The following is a 14,765-nucleotide window of genomic DNA, read 5'->3' as shown; positions in this document are numbered from 1 at the left end:
AGCTAGAAAATCTACACAAGAGGGTCTGAGCAAACTCCTATGCGTGACAGGGATGACGCCAGGAAACAGCAGGTAACAGCTGCCTTTAAATTCTGCGCCTCTCTTCTTGCTTAGCCCTACTGGAGATGGGCTGCTGGGAGCAAGACAGGCATGGACACAGCCAACAACAGAGAGCAGAGTAAGCTTGCCAACTGGGAACCAATCAGAAGATCTGGAACTCAGAGGCATTGGCACCAGACAGACAAAGAAAACTCAGCAAGATTTGAAAAGCTGGCAGGAAACTGTAAAGAGCAGGTTGGAACTCAGGGAGAGTCGTCCATGAGAGTAGCCCTCAGGCTGCTTCTCCAGCTCCACTGGAAGGACACTTTGGGCAAAGGCACAGCCTGAGGACATGAGTGAAGGACACACAGCTGCATCACTAACAGGAAAAGAGCCTGCAGCACTTCTGCAGGCAGATGGTCTCCACTCAGACACCAAGCACTTCCTGGGGTTCTGAAGTGGATTGGTGACAGTGAGGCTCACTCTGGAGCCCTGACAGTCATCCTCTCAGTCCCGGTTCCCACCTGCTATAGTTTCAGTTAACTGCAGTCCAAAACAACCTAATGGCAAATTCTAGAAACAAATAATTCCTCAGGTTTCTCATTTGCTTGTTGGGTTTTTTGGGGTTTTGTTTTTTGGGTTTTTTGTTTTTGTTTTTTAGACAGGGACTCATGCAGCCCAGGCTGGCATCAAATTTGTTATGTAGTCTGGGGCAATCTTGAATTCCTGCTCCTCCTCTGCTTAGTAAATGCTGGGGTTCCTGGTGTCAGTCACTACACATGGACATTTAAGTTTTATTACAATGTTCTGTTAGGATTGTTTTATCTTACTGTTACTGTTAACCTCTTACTGTGCCTAATTTATAAATTAAAATTTACCATAAATATCCATGGACAGGACATAGTATATGTAAGGGTTTGGGCATCCACTTCAGGCCTGTTACCCTCTGAGGTTAGGGGAACTACTTTACTAGTTCATGAGGTGCTATTCAAAGAGATTATAAATGTACTATGTCCATCAACCCACACAACACTTTTTTTTTTTTTTTAAGATTTACTTATTTACTATATGTGAATACACTGTCTCTCTTCAGATCTACCAGAAGAGGGCATCAGATCCCATTACAGATGGTTGTGAGCCACCATGTGGTTCCTGGGAATTGAACTCAGGACCTCTGGAAGAGCAGTCAGAGCTCTTAACCACTCAGCCATCTCTCCAGCCCATCAATCAATGCTCTTAACTCTCTAGCCCCAGAACAAGTGTTCTTAACCACGGAGTCATCTCACCTCTCCAGCCCGTCTTTTGTTTTTGTTTTTAGTTGCTTTTGTGTTTGTTTGTTTATTGAGGTAAGGTCTTATGTAGTCCAGACTGGCTTCAAAGTTGCTATGTAGCTAATGCTAAACTTGAACTCCTGATTCGTTTGCCTCCAACTCCCAAGTGATAAGATAGATTACTGATATATACCACACCCAGCAGAGAAGAAACACCAACAGTTGAGCTAAGTAAAATGGAAACACTCAGCCTTGCCTCCTCTGAGACCCACCCCTCTGCTGTGAAGCCAAGATTCCTATGGATAAAGAACTAAGGGCTGGAGACTAATAGCAAAAGTGCTCAACAGGGGGTACACGGGCAGTGCCTAGGCCATTCTCACACCAAGGGTCCTGCCACAGAGTCCAGTGGAGCATGGGCTAGCAACTGCGTCTAAGCTGACACAGAGGGGTCTAATGTGCCTGTGCAGTGTGTTTTGCTCCCACCAGCTAGGGAATGGGCATTTCAGGTAGGGGTCAGGCTGGCACCCCTCACTTTCTCCAGTTCCCACAACCTACACAAGAAACTCCTGTCATTCAGAAGCCCTGAGGTCAGACTCTGAGGCCACAGTACATGGGGCACTGCCAGGCACAGCTCAATGCTGTGGGGAACAGGGCTGTTTGCTGTCACTAGGTTCCAGGAAGGCAGACCACAGCAGTGCGCACCCCCTCCCCCTTCCCCTCAACACACCCTGCCTCAAAGGCCATGGCCCAGTTGCTCTCTTGGTATCTATCCCTCTGCATGCACGTGTATGTGCGGTATCTGCATGTTTGTGTGTGTATGTGTATACACCAGAGGCTGACGTGAGATCTTTTCCTCTATCGTTTTTCTGCCTTTTCTTTCTTCTTTATTAAGATTTATTTTGTTATAACTTCATGTGCTTTGCCTGCACATCTGTATGTATACCACATGTGTGCCTGGTGCCTATGGAGGCCAGAAGAGGGCATTGGACTTCCTGGAATTGGGGTTACAGTGGTTGTGAGCCTGCATGAGATGCTAGAAACCAAACCCAGGTCCACTGCAAGAGCCATAGCCTAAGCTGAGCCATCTCTTCCGCCCAGCTCTTCTTTTTATCAGGATTTATCACTGAACCTGTGCTCACTGACAGTTAGTCTGGCTGGCTAGTGCTAAGCCTCCCAGTGCTAGAATTATAGGCATATGCCACACACTTGGCTTTTTATGTGCATTCCCTGAGCAAAACTCATGTCCTCTATCCCTTTACCCACTGAGCCATCTTTCCACTCCCCACTTTTTTTCTCTTTAACCTTGATGAAGTCCAAATGGGTGGGGACTTGATCCCAGCCTGTGCTCACCCTGGGTACCTGAGGCATCTTCTCAGGAGGATGCAAGGCTATGCCAAGCTCAGCACAAGCTGGGCCCTCCCAGGGCCTGGAGTGTAGAGGTTTAGGCTGTTACAGCCTGGACAGCTCAGGGGAGAGTGAGGTGGAAGATGACTCCAGCTCAGATCGGACTTCTGCCGTCGATTCCACAATCAAACCAGTTCATTAAAGAGGGAGGCAGGAGACAGAGCCCCATCAGCAAGAACTTACACAGGAGACAACATCCAATCTTTGTTCCTCGCTGGGCATCTAGAAGATTCTATTTAAACATCCAAATACTGTCCATTCAATGTGATGGGTCTGTGCATGAGACTGGGTGTCACAAAGGGTCATAACGTTCTCAAGCTGCCTGACAGTGCTGTCACCACTTGGCCTCTAGCCCATGCCACCCAGGGCTGAGATCTAGCTTTCTACGGGAGCCTCTAGTCCTAGTGAAAGCATAGACTCCCTCATCACAGCGCTGTCAATGTCCTCCAGTGTGACAAAAGCAGGTGTCCCCTGATGCCCTATCCAGACTGCACAATGGCGGGGGGGGGGGGGGGATGTTCCCTATGGCCTGGAGCCATCCCTCCTCCCCATCTTCTGCTCCAGAGCCAAGGATGGCCTCCAAGTCCCACTGCTGTGCCCTGGGTGAGATCTCCCTCCCTGCATACACCCTGTTTGCCACGGGACCTGGCAGTGAGTAGAGTTAGGAGGAGGAAGTGAGTCAGCTCCTTACAGAAATGGGAATGGGAGGGAGAAGAAATGAGATCAGGGGACAAAGGGCACAGGAGCAGCAAAGGTCACCAAGAAAGGAACCAGGCCCTGGAAATGTTGAGAAGACAGATATGGCTGACAAACTCAGGAGAGTTGCCTCCTGCTGTGAATGGATAGCCCCAGTGGACCAGAGGACCTGGTGCTGGCAGGCAGGCCACACCTGAGGATGGAATCTGAAGCTACTCCCCTTCCTGTTTCATGTAAGGGCTGGACAAAGCAAGGTCTTGTGGGAAAGGCCAGCCTCCTCTCTCCTCAGGCTTCCCCTTTCCACTCCTGAGTCCTTCAGTTCAGGTTCCTCAAGACCTGGCCAGGCAGGAGGGTGGGTAGGGTGGGGGGTGGATCCCTATATGGGATTGTCAGGGCTGAAAGTCCACCAGCCTGAGATCCAAGAACATAGCAGTTCCCACAGGCCTAGCACTCCTGTAGCCCTCTCTGGTGGCCTCCATACCCACGTGGGAGCTGCCCCCAGGCTCCAGCTGGAATTTGTTGCTGAGACTGGAAGAGGTCCTTAACCAAGAGCCTTCCCAGGCTGCGGACATTCCAGCACAGAGGCAGCCTAGGGAAAACAGCAGGAGGGAAGAGGAAGCCTGGAGCCCAAGCCACATTCCAACCCCTCAGAGACCTGCAGATAGCAGATAGGGACATTCCACTAGGGTCTCCTGGACCAGACACTGTAGGGTCCCTTGTAACCCTATATCTCCAGTGGCTCATGGGGACCAACTGGGTCTCTCCCTACCCAGGATCCTGCTCCTGATACCTGCAGAGCCTCATTCTCCTCCATTATGGGAGACGCCAAGTCCTAAACACGTAAGAGATGGTCAGTGAGTACAGGCAGAGACACACTGCAGACAGGTCACTAGAGCCTGGGAAAGAGGAGAGCTCTAGCAACCAAACCTCAGCTCCACAGAGAAGACCGAACAAGAGAACAGGAAACCAGTCTCTGGCTAGAGAACCTCTTATCATTCACGAATACCAGCACAGGCCCCACCACTCCCCCAACGCTGACTTCCACCTGCTACTCGAGAGAGAAACACCCAGATAACCAACGAAGTTCCAACGGATGCTGTGAAGGAGAAGGGTGCCTGTTGCTAAGGTGGACACAGACATGGTCTGAGAGGATCCCTGAGGAAGTGACATTCAGACTTTGAGAAATTGCATGTGTGCGTGTGTGAAGGGAAAAGCACTGTGGACAAGAGGAGGGCCCCGGAATTCCATATTAGGAACCAATGAGAACCTCAGGCCTGGACACCTTCTTGCTGGGCCCTCCACTGGCCTTCCTCCTTCAGTTTCTCCCACAATACACACAGAAGAATAACAGCGCGCAGCCCCGTGCAATGCAGAGGCCCCTGTTGCTGTCACAGGTGATACTCCAGTGACTGTGCCACCATAAATTTTGAGCACAGTACAAGAGAGTGTGAAAAAATTGTGAGTAAGGCAATGTCCATGCCTCCAAGATTTGGGTCTGTCAGAGAAGCTGTGTAAGGGGCAACACAATGTGTTCCTCTTCGTCCTAGGGGAACCACGCCCTAACCTGCCAAGGCGCCGTCTCAGCCCCTCTGGAGGCTTCCTCAGCTACACTTCTACTGTCCTATCCAGTCACAGAGTACTAGCTGCTGCTACCTGCTGTTCACTTCCTCCAGCTGACTCTCTGAGAGCCACCGGTCACACCCTTCTGCAGGACAAGACGGTGGCCACCTCTAGCTTCCCCTTCCTTCCTGGCAGGAAGACGAGGAATGAAGAGGGCTCTGGGCTTGGGGACATCAGAGGGCTGAGGTCTACAGTGGGTTTATAAGTGGGGTCTATGGCCTCACCTGTCATTATTTCCCATGCTGTTCCCCAAGCCTTTTCTATCCAGTGGAGTCTTATCTATAGAGTCAGTAATCACCACTAGGCGGTACATCTGCCCCCACACCCACACTGGACTGAGCACCATAGAGAAGCCGGAGTCTATGCAGAGTGGAGGGCAGCTGAGTCAGCCAGGGCAGAGGGCCAGGCCCTGGTGCTGAGGGGCATCTGGCAGGAGAATAAGGGACTCGGAGTGGTGGCCCAGGTCTAAGGAAATAGTCTTCCAACTGAACTACAACCAACCGACAGACGAACACGTTGTGCTGACAATGCCCTCTGTAGTTAACAGATCCTAGGCTGCCGCCAACCACCATCAGGAGCTGGAAAGGCCTGTCCCCATGAAAGTGCCACTCCTTCCCAGTGCCTGTCGGTCACAATAGGTGCCCACAGACTTGCCTGATGCCTAGGGCACTTCCGCACCACAGGATTGACAACAGAGGCGCCAGATGTCTTGTCCTGGCAGCAGGGGTGCCCCTACTTCAGCTGGGTCATAGATCCCCATCTGCTACCCCCACCAAGCTGACTTCCACTCCAGGCTTCACTGGGAGAATCTAGCTGCTTGGTGCAGTGGGGTGGCGGGAACCCTGCTGGCAGGCAGAGCACATGCTTGTGGTTTCTGGGAAACGCTGTAGAGATTTGCAGCATTTTTAAAATACTTGTGTTCCCACCCGCCACACACACACCCCTTCACCCCACTCCTCAGCCACCCCCAATCAGGGTGCTTGCCTATCTGGTATTTTCCAGAACCATTTCAATGTAAATAAGAGATTAGCCGGAAACAGAGGGCAGTGTCCAAGGTGGCTCAGGGCAAGCTACTTTTAAGACCCTGCCCCCATGCCATGCTGCGCCTACAAAAACAACCATTGACCAGGGCATGTACCCACACCCCGTTCAATGTGGCCTAGGCACTGTGCCCACCACCCACGGGCTGGGTGGCCAGAACACTCTGGGACTGCTGTTCATCACAGGAAGAAGGCAGAATGGTCCCTGTCAGGACAGAGAAGGGAGACCTGGCAGAACAGAACTAGCTTTGCTCACTGCTCAGGGCCGCCCAGGACCTTCCACCTAGCACTTCCCGCACTTTTGACACTTGCCCAAAACAAAACAACAAAAACTTAGTTTAGGCTCTCACGAGGTAAGACTCTGATGCGAGAGGTTCCTGAAGCTTTGGCATAAAATAAAATAAAAACTTCTTCTTTTATGTAAACAAACGAAAACCACTCAAAACTCCTGTAATCATTTAAAAAAAAAATTAAGAACAGAAGCACCGGGCTGGAGAGATGGCTCAGCGGTTAAGAGCACTGACTGCTCTTCCAGAGGTCCTGAGTTCAATTCCCAGCAACCACATGGTGGCTCACAACCATCTGTAATGGGACCCGACGCCCTCTTCTGGTGTGTCTGAAGATGATGACAGTGTACAGTGTACTTACATAAAACAAATACATATTTATAAAAAAAATTAAGAACAGAAGCTCCATCAAACTCTAAACCCAAGTAGCACCGAGCAGCTCCACCTCCACCCACCTCAGTGCTCAGCAGGGCCAGACTAATCTGGAAGCTGGCTGGCCACACAATTTCATTTCTAAGTTATTCTTGGAACCCTGCAGGTCCCATTCCTGACAGCACCTGGAACCTCCTTGACAAAGTAAATGTGTGTGGTTCATCCCATTCCCACCCAGGGGTCCTGAGATTCCACAAAAGCCAAAGGGACTCTGGTGCTCTCTCCCAGACAAAGGGAACCCTGACCAGCCAGTCTCTCACTAGTCTCCTCTACAGAAACTTGGAGGAGGATCTGGAACACCCAGTATGCCTTTTCTTCCCCCAGCTGACTTTTTTGTTTGTTTGTTATTTATCTGTTTACTTACTTCAGGGCTCGGACAACACCCAGGACTTCCTCACAGGCTGAGCTGTAACGCCAGCGCCTGGGGCGATCTTGAGAAAGTTTAGGTAAGAGCCTGGGAATCAGAGAAAATCTCACCAGGTGGAAGCCTGAGGGAGTAGGAGGAAGCTCCTGATCCTTGCATGGCTTCCCAACTGGGCAAGGGAAAGATACTAACTCCCCTGAGTCCAGCCCACCTGCTACATAAACAAGCTTGTCCTCTATAGGGGCCCACAGAGGATAGCACCCGCTAACCCCTTAGTCCCCAGCTCTGTCTTTCCCAGAGAGACCTGGAGGAAAGTTGCTGGGCTTTGCTACTTATTCAGCCTAATCTCTGGGAGGAGAGAATGGATACATTTTTATAGAATCAGGGGTCACTTCCACTAAAGAGACCTCTGCTGATTGTCACCTTTCCTAGGGTCAGACCTAGCCACGTCCTCCTCCTCAGCCTTGGGCAAAAAGCAGCTGTACATCTGCACCTAGGTCTGTGCTTCTGCACGGAAAGGTCACGTCACTTACTTTACCCCTATGCCCAGCACTGTGCCTGGTCCTTAAGCAAACGTCACTGTTTATTGGAGGGTCAGAGAAGTTTGAAAACTGACAAAACCCAAGCCTGGGACTTCAAAAAGATGTCTGTTTAGTGGATAGCTGTACCGAAGGACAGGTAGCCTAGAGCAGGAGAACTGGGTGCTGCTGACAGGCCTGCTGACTGGTTTCTGTCACTCAAGCCCCAAGTCTCTCTTATTACTCTGGTTCACCTCTCACCGGCTCTCATGTCACCCCTGTAGTAGCTACAGGGCAGTTGAAAAGGATTTGCAAATTCCACTTACATCTTCTGAGCTGGAATCCCAAAGGCTGTCTCTTCCCCAGGGCCTTTAAAACAGGCCACAAAGAATGAAGGCCTTGGGCCCCATGTGTGTGGGGGGGAGAGAGCAGATGGCTAGCCATCTCCCTCAGAGCTCCCTGGAGACAGGCAGCGTGTGGACAGTTGATGGATGACCTGAAGGACAGGGTGGCTGCCAGGAGCTATCCCTACGGAGGGAGCTACTGTCATCAGGGTGCCCCGCCCAGAAGCTTGAAGATGTGTGACGACTCTTGGTGTGGAAGTGGGGTTGGAACCCATGCCAAGACAACGAGCAAAAGTTGGAATGGGAAGAAGAGAAAATAAGCTGAGGGCCCCAAGAGAGTTGGCAGGCCTCCCCACTCAGCTCCTGGGGTCTGTCTCAAGAAGCTGGAAGAGGGGGCTGGGGATTTAGCTCAGTGGTAGAGCGCTTACCTAGGAAGCGCAAGGCCCTGGGTTCGATCCCCAGCTCCGAAAAAAAGAACCAAAAAAAAAAAAAAAAAAAAGAAGCTGGAAGAGTTGGGCTCATCCTGCTCCTCTGTGCTCGAGGCCTCACCACAGCCCGAATGGGAGAAGGCACAAAGACTCTTTCAGCCCCATGTGTTCTCTGTTAGCTGGCTTCAGAAGTCAGGCAGGTGTGTTTCCTACGGTGCACTCTGTCAGGTCTGTTAGGCTTAAGTCTGGGGAAGAAGTCCTCTGGGCATCAGCTGGGCTGGTCCCACGGGGGGCGGGGGGTAGAACAAGCTGGTACTTCAGGGATACCAGCTGCAAGGTGGATGCTACCACATCGCTAAGCTAAAGCATCCTCTTCCCTGGGGACAAGGTAACAGCAGCTAGTTGGGAAGGTAAAGTGCCTGGGAAATCTGAGATGCCAGGGTCTTCCCTGAGCTATAAAGAATAAACATAGTGGCATCTGGGATGCCAGGCTCAGGGCCCCAGAAGCCTGGCTGTGGTTCGGCAGGGAGCTGGCAACAATACCCCAGGGGATTTGTGTTTGAGAAGAAAATTCCACCTGTTAAAATCAGTATCAGCAGAGGACAAAAAGACAAGGGCAGTGGAATACTATGACCTGGGTTCTTAGATAAAAATGTCTCTCCCCTCTTTTCTTTTTTGGCTTTTGCTTGCTTGCTTGCTTGCTTGCTTGCTTGCTTGCTTGCTTGCTTGCTTGCTTGTGTGTTTGGAGACAGTCTCTCTACATAGTCCTAGCTGTCTTAGAACTCACCATATAGACCCAGCTGCCCTCAAACTCACAGAAACCCACCTGCCTCTGTCTCCCGAGTGCTGGCCTTATATGCATACACCACCACACATGGCCTTTTTTTCCTGCTTTTTAAAAAAGATTTATTTGGGGCTGGAGAGATGGCTCAGCGGTTAAGAGCACTGACTGCTCTTCCAGAGGTCCTGAGTTCAATTCCCAGCAACCACATGGTGGCTCACAACCATCTGTAATGGGATCCGATGTATATATATATATATATATATATATATATATATATATATATATATATATATAATGAATAAATTTAAAAAAAAGATTTATTATTTTATGTATATGAGCATTTTGCCTGCCTGCCTGCACGTATACATGACTTAACATTCCTGGTCCCCCAGGAAGTCAGAAAAAGGCTTCAGATCCCCTGGAACTGGAGTTAAGTTTGGTTGGAAGCCACCATATGGGTGCAGGGAACCAAACCTGGGTGTTTATCAAGAGCAACAAGTGCTTAACTGCTAAACCATCTCTCTAGCCTCCTCTTTTTCTTCTTATTTATTACTATTACAGTGTGTGTGTGTGTGTTTATGGTTACAGGCAGAGGTCAGAGGACAATTTTTAGAAGTTGGATCTCTCCTTCGGAAGTTGGATCTCTCCGGGTACCAAACTTAAGACTGTTAGGCTTGCATGGTAAGTGCATTCCCCATTACCTGCTGAGCCATCTCTCTGGCCCTCAGTGTGTGTCTCTAAGATGAGTAAGTCCAGGTCCCTCTCTGGATTCTATAGAAGCACTGTCCCACCCACTAACCTCCCTCAGCAAAGCTGCCGAAACGTAACCTGCTCCAGTACAGGAAGGTCTGCAACGCAAGTCCAATGTGTCTGCCTAGGTAGGTCGGACCTGCCTCTTAGCCTCCTCTGAACCCAGCAGCACACTGCACACTGGGCCATCACCCCAGCACCCTCATCATCCTAAGCCCCCTCACTGGGTGCCAGGCTCTGCCTGCTTCCTCCTCACTTCCTCCCTTTCCGACTTTGGCACATCTGGCTAATCACTTAGTGCTGAAAGGTCCCAGGCAGGTCACTCATTGCTCAGGCTACAGGACATAGATCTGGACAGTCCTAAAACACACAGCTGGACAAGAACAATGACTAAAGGCCACCTAGTCTGTCATACGCCATGTCCACACAGGACATTCAAAATTCTTTCACTCTCCCTGCACTGAAAGATTACTGAGGTTACAAGTCTTGTGCTCCATGGAGACCTCCCCATGCATTTGATCTGAAAGCTCCGGCCCCTCCCACTGGGGGTTTCATGGTGATCACACTGATGGGTCTCACAGACAGTGAGGCAGCCAACGGTCTCTGTAGTGTAGACAGAGTGTAAACCACAACCACCATTTACAAGTTCTTTGTGTCCTGATTCCTGCTATCTCGCTCACTCGGGGTGACAGGACACCCTAGCAGAAGTCATCTCCCCCAGAACTGTAACCACAGCAGCTAGACACCCCAGATAGCCATGATTTTAGGCCATTCGTCACATTGTTTTCACCCCTGAAATCTAAACAACATGAACCTCCTATACTTTGATGCTCGCGAACTCTCAGATCTCAAAGTGGCACCTGTTAACTTAGAGCTCCAATTTAGGGCTCAGCAAATATGGGACCCAGGCCCCATAGATATCTCTACATGATGAACTTGAACATTTCCTCACCAACTACCCACTGACTCCTCACCCTCCTGACAGTGCCAAGCCAAAGCTGATCTTAACCCAATGCCCTTGAAAACTCACAAGGCTAAATTCAATCCTGTCAATTCAAAAGGACATTGGAGGGAAACATCTGACCAGGAGGCCCAACTCAATTACTAAGGACTTTCTCCCAGTGAAATCCCCTTTTGGGGGATTGCCTTCAGTATCTTGACAAGCCACAGAAGAAGCAAAGGTGTGAGTTTAATGAGTTTCCAGGGGGGGCCCTGTCCTGGGCTGGCTTCCCCCTATCGGCCCAGCTTTCCACACAGTCGCTAAGATCCACTCACAGTTCCTGGGTACCCTCAATCACCCATTTAAGTACACCAGCGGGCGATGCCCACATACACAAACTCCTTGTTCACCACTGATACCCAGGGAAGCACTTACATCAGTCGGCTCCCTGCGGTGTCCCTCGCCAGTCCGAAGCCAGCTCCGGCTCAGCTCGCTAAGCTCTGGGATGGGCTGTACCTTGAGCCGCACACTGTCCCCAGACTGCCGGATCATCTCCACAATTTCATCCCTGGACTTATTCTCCACATTCTGTCCATTAATCTCCACCAGTCGGTCTCCTGGCACCAGCCCCAAGGCCAGGTCCTTGGTGCCTGCCCCTGGCTCAGCAAAGTGAACCACACGTCGATAGGCCTGACCCTCAGGGGCCCGGTCCAGCATGGTTGTGCGCCGCAGTGAGAAGCCAAAGTCTCCTGTGGGTCGTCGTTGTAACTCCAGCTCCCGGAGAGCAGGAGGTGGTGGGGGCACCAGAGCCGGGAGACGTAAGTCAGCTGGGAATCTTTTAGTCACCAGCTCAGGGACTCGAGACCTGGGTCCTGGTCGAGGGATGCCTAGCCCAGAGTGCTGCATTAGCTGTCCCTCAAGCGTCCTCACCTCTACCTGAGGTGATGGGGCTGCAGAGTGCTCTGAGGGGGTTGAGGTCTCTGAGGCACTCTCATCCCGGCTCCGTTGAGAAAAGGAAAAACGTTTGACAATCATCTGAGAGTTCTGCTTGGCTAGTGAACCGAACTTAGCTGCCCGCTGCAGCACAGAACCCCGGAAGCTGCCTTCTTCACCCTTGAGGTCATCACTGGAGCTGGCTGTGCTTAGGTGGCCTGAATCCAGGATGATGCTACCCCTATTGCTGTCAGAGTCAATGTCGGTTAGGTGCAGGTCAGAGCCACTGGCCACCTTGATAGGGATGGGGTTGGAGATTTCCAGGCGCGTCTTGGATTCCCGCTTGGAGGACCGGTTCAAGTTGAAAAAGCCACGGCGCATGCTCATCTCTTCCAGGCTCCGCAGTTCTGCCGCAGACATCCTCTCCTTCTTCTCCTTTTTCTCCTTCTTCTCCTTCCGCCCGCCATCTTTGTCCTTGTCTTTCTTCATGAGGTTAAACATGGTGGGTGTGCTGTTTTTAGGGGTTGTATCCCCAGTTAACTATCCGTGCTTAACACAGAGTCTTTGGACCCCACCTTGCAGCTGCAAGTATAAACAGAGAAAAGCGATTCAGTTTTGCTTTGTTTTTTCCAGTTCAGACAGAGGCAGCTGATACCGATAAACCAATCACCCCTCCTGGAGTGCTACTGATGTATAAGGCACTCTGATTTACATAATTCTTTTCTAATATCACTTCATCCTTTAGACCAAAGCATAGGTGTGCCCGGAGAGACTTGACTTACAGAAAACCCCATTACAACCTGGAACACAAAAGGAATCGGAAGGACTCTGCAACTTCACCTCTCCACAGGCAGTCCACTGAAGCGACGGACGCCCCACGTGACTGGGCTCCTCCCTGTGCCTGGTATCCCCAGAGCTGAAGCCTTAGCCCCTGCCTCAAAGACCTTGGAGGGTCCAACTTTTTTTTTTTTCTTTTCTTTTTTTTTTTTTTTTTTTTGGAGCTGGGGACTGAACCCAGGGCCTTGCGTTTGCTAGGCAAGCGCTCTACCACTGAGCTAAATCCCCAACCCCCAGAGGGTCCAACTTTTAAAAACAATATTTATTTGTTTGAGTGTTTTGCCTGTCTGTCTGTATGTGCAGCATACGTGGTGTGCCTGGTGCCATAGAAGACCAGACTGGTGTTGGATCCCTGGCGCTAGAATTACAGACAGTTGTGAACACCCAAGAGGACGCTGGGAAATGAAGCCTCCCCTGCAAGAGTAACAGGTGCTCTTAACCACGGAGACATCTTTTAGCACCTGGGATTAGCATTTAGATCATGTGTCTTGTCAAGAACTTCACACATACCCCTTCCTATTCAATCCTCACAGCATTCTTCATGTCTGCTTCCCAGGTGAGAAAATGGCTCTTGGGACATAAAGGATGTTAGGTGCTACCCATGAAATGAGTGGCCGTGCTGCTGTGTCCCTTCTGATGCCCTGGGTTCCCAGAGTAAATCAGGGAGGGAAGGAAGGGGAAGTCCCAGACTGTACACAGGACAGACAGTTGGGAGGTGGGGGTGGGGTGGGGTCGGCTAGATAAACAGGATCCTGAAAAACTCACATCCTTTTCCCTAGACCAGTACCTAAATATAGACTAGGGAAGAAAGCTGTGGTGGCCTGAGAGAGAAGGCCTGCTACAGGTTGTGAGCACCTGGGGCCCTAACCTACCCCCACTCTCATGCATCCCTGATTGGGTGCAGGAGTAAGAAAAACGTGGTGGGGGTGGGCCCAGAGAGCCTTGCTTGTTCTAACCAGCAGGGAACACAAAATAAAAGTAGGCCAAACCATCTAATTAGAAATTAACTGTAATTTTTCTCTCTCCATGAACGCCTCCCCTCTGAATTCCAGAGAGAGGGTCTATGAGGTTACCCCTCCAGCAATGGCCTATTGCCAGGCCCCGGACAGGCATTTCCTCTCTACCCAACCCCCAAAGCTAGGCAAAGCCCTCCAGTATCCCCTTTCCACTGAGAGGGAGTGACTCTTGCCAACCAAGGTTCAATGCCCAGGAAGGCAGCAAAATCAGGAACTCCCAAGCTAATTGCTTCCCCCCTGTAAATCATCCTGATTCATGTGGTTCCTGGAGGATGTTCCTTCTAAAGCAGTACTATCTATAAGAAATAAAATCCAAATTAACTGATAAATGCACATACACATATTTCCCCCAAGGGCTTCATAAAAAGGAACGAGAAGGCTGCTCTTCAGGACCCAAGTTCGATTCCATGTAATCACACTTGGCGGCTCACAAACATCTGTAACTTCAGTTCCAGGAGACCCGAAGGCCATTTCTGGCCTCATGGGCACCAGGCACATATGTGGCCCAAATGCATACATGTAAGCAAAATGCCCGTACACATAAAATAAATAAATAACAATTAAAAAGAAAGAAATTGGTAAATTTGGGCAGGGTGGCACATACCTACAATTCTAACTACTTGGAAAGCTGAGACAGAATCTTAAATTTGAGGCAAATTTGGCCAGTAACTGGAAACCTTGTTTCAAAAACAAACTAGATGAACTTAAGTTTAATAATATATTCCATTTACTATAATATATCTAAACTATTGTCATCTCAACATGCAATCTATGTAAAATATTATATATAAAAACATAGGATATTTACATTTAATTTTCTATATTTTGTGTGTGTGCATGTGTGTGTATATATATAGGCTTTTTTGTTCTGAGATAAAGTCTCATGTAGTTCTGGCTGGACCTGAAACTCAGTACAAAGACCAGGCTGGCCTCGAATTCATGCAGAATCTTTGTGCCTCTGCCTCCTAAGAGCCGCTGAGATTATAGGTATGCACAACCATTCCTGACCCATCTATATTAAATTTCCAAAATCCAGTGCAAGGCTGAGTATGATGGTTCATA

The 14,765-nt window shown here is 50.0% G+C and overlaps 1 protein-coding gene across 16 annotated transcripts in view; it reads right to left on the bottom strand.

The window, feature by feature from the left end:
* Positions 1-14,765, bottom strand: part of Myo18a (myosin XVIIIa) — a 101,241-nt gene that overhangs the window by 74,908 nt on the left and 11,568 nt on the right. For all 16 annotated transcript variants that reach the window (XM_063269370.1, XM_063269371.1, XM_063269373.1 and 13 more), the window contains exon 2: positions 11,353-12,432. In XM_063269370.1, coding sequence (XP_063125440.1) covers positions 11,353-12,351 — 999 coding nt within the window. In that variant the 5' untranslated portion in view covers positions 12,352-12,432. The remainder of the gene's footprint in view (positions 1-11,352; positions 12,433-14,765) is intronic.

The sequence above is a fragment of the Rattus norvegicus genome, chromosome 10, assembly GCF_036323735.1.
Source record: "Rattus norvegicus strain BN/NHsdMcwi chromosome 10, GRCr8, whole genome shotgun sequence".
In the NCBI taxonomy this organism is placed as follows: domain Eukaryota; kingdom Metazoa; phylum Chordata; class Mammalia; order Rodentia; family Muridae; genus Rattus; species Rattus norvegicus.
The sequence above is the reverse complement of the archived record's forward strand: the minus strand, read 5'-3'. Positions and strand labels throughout refer to the sequence as shown.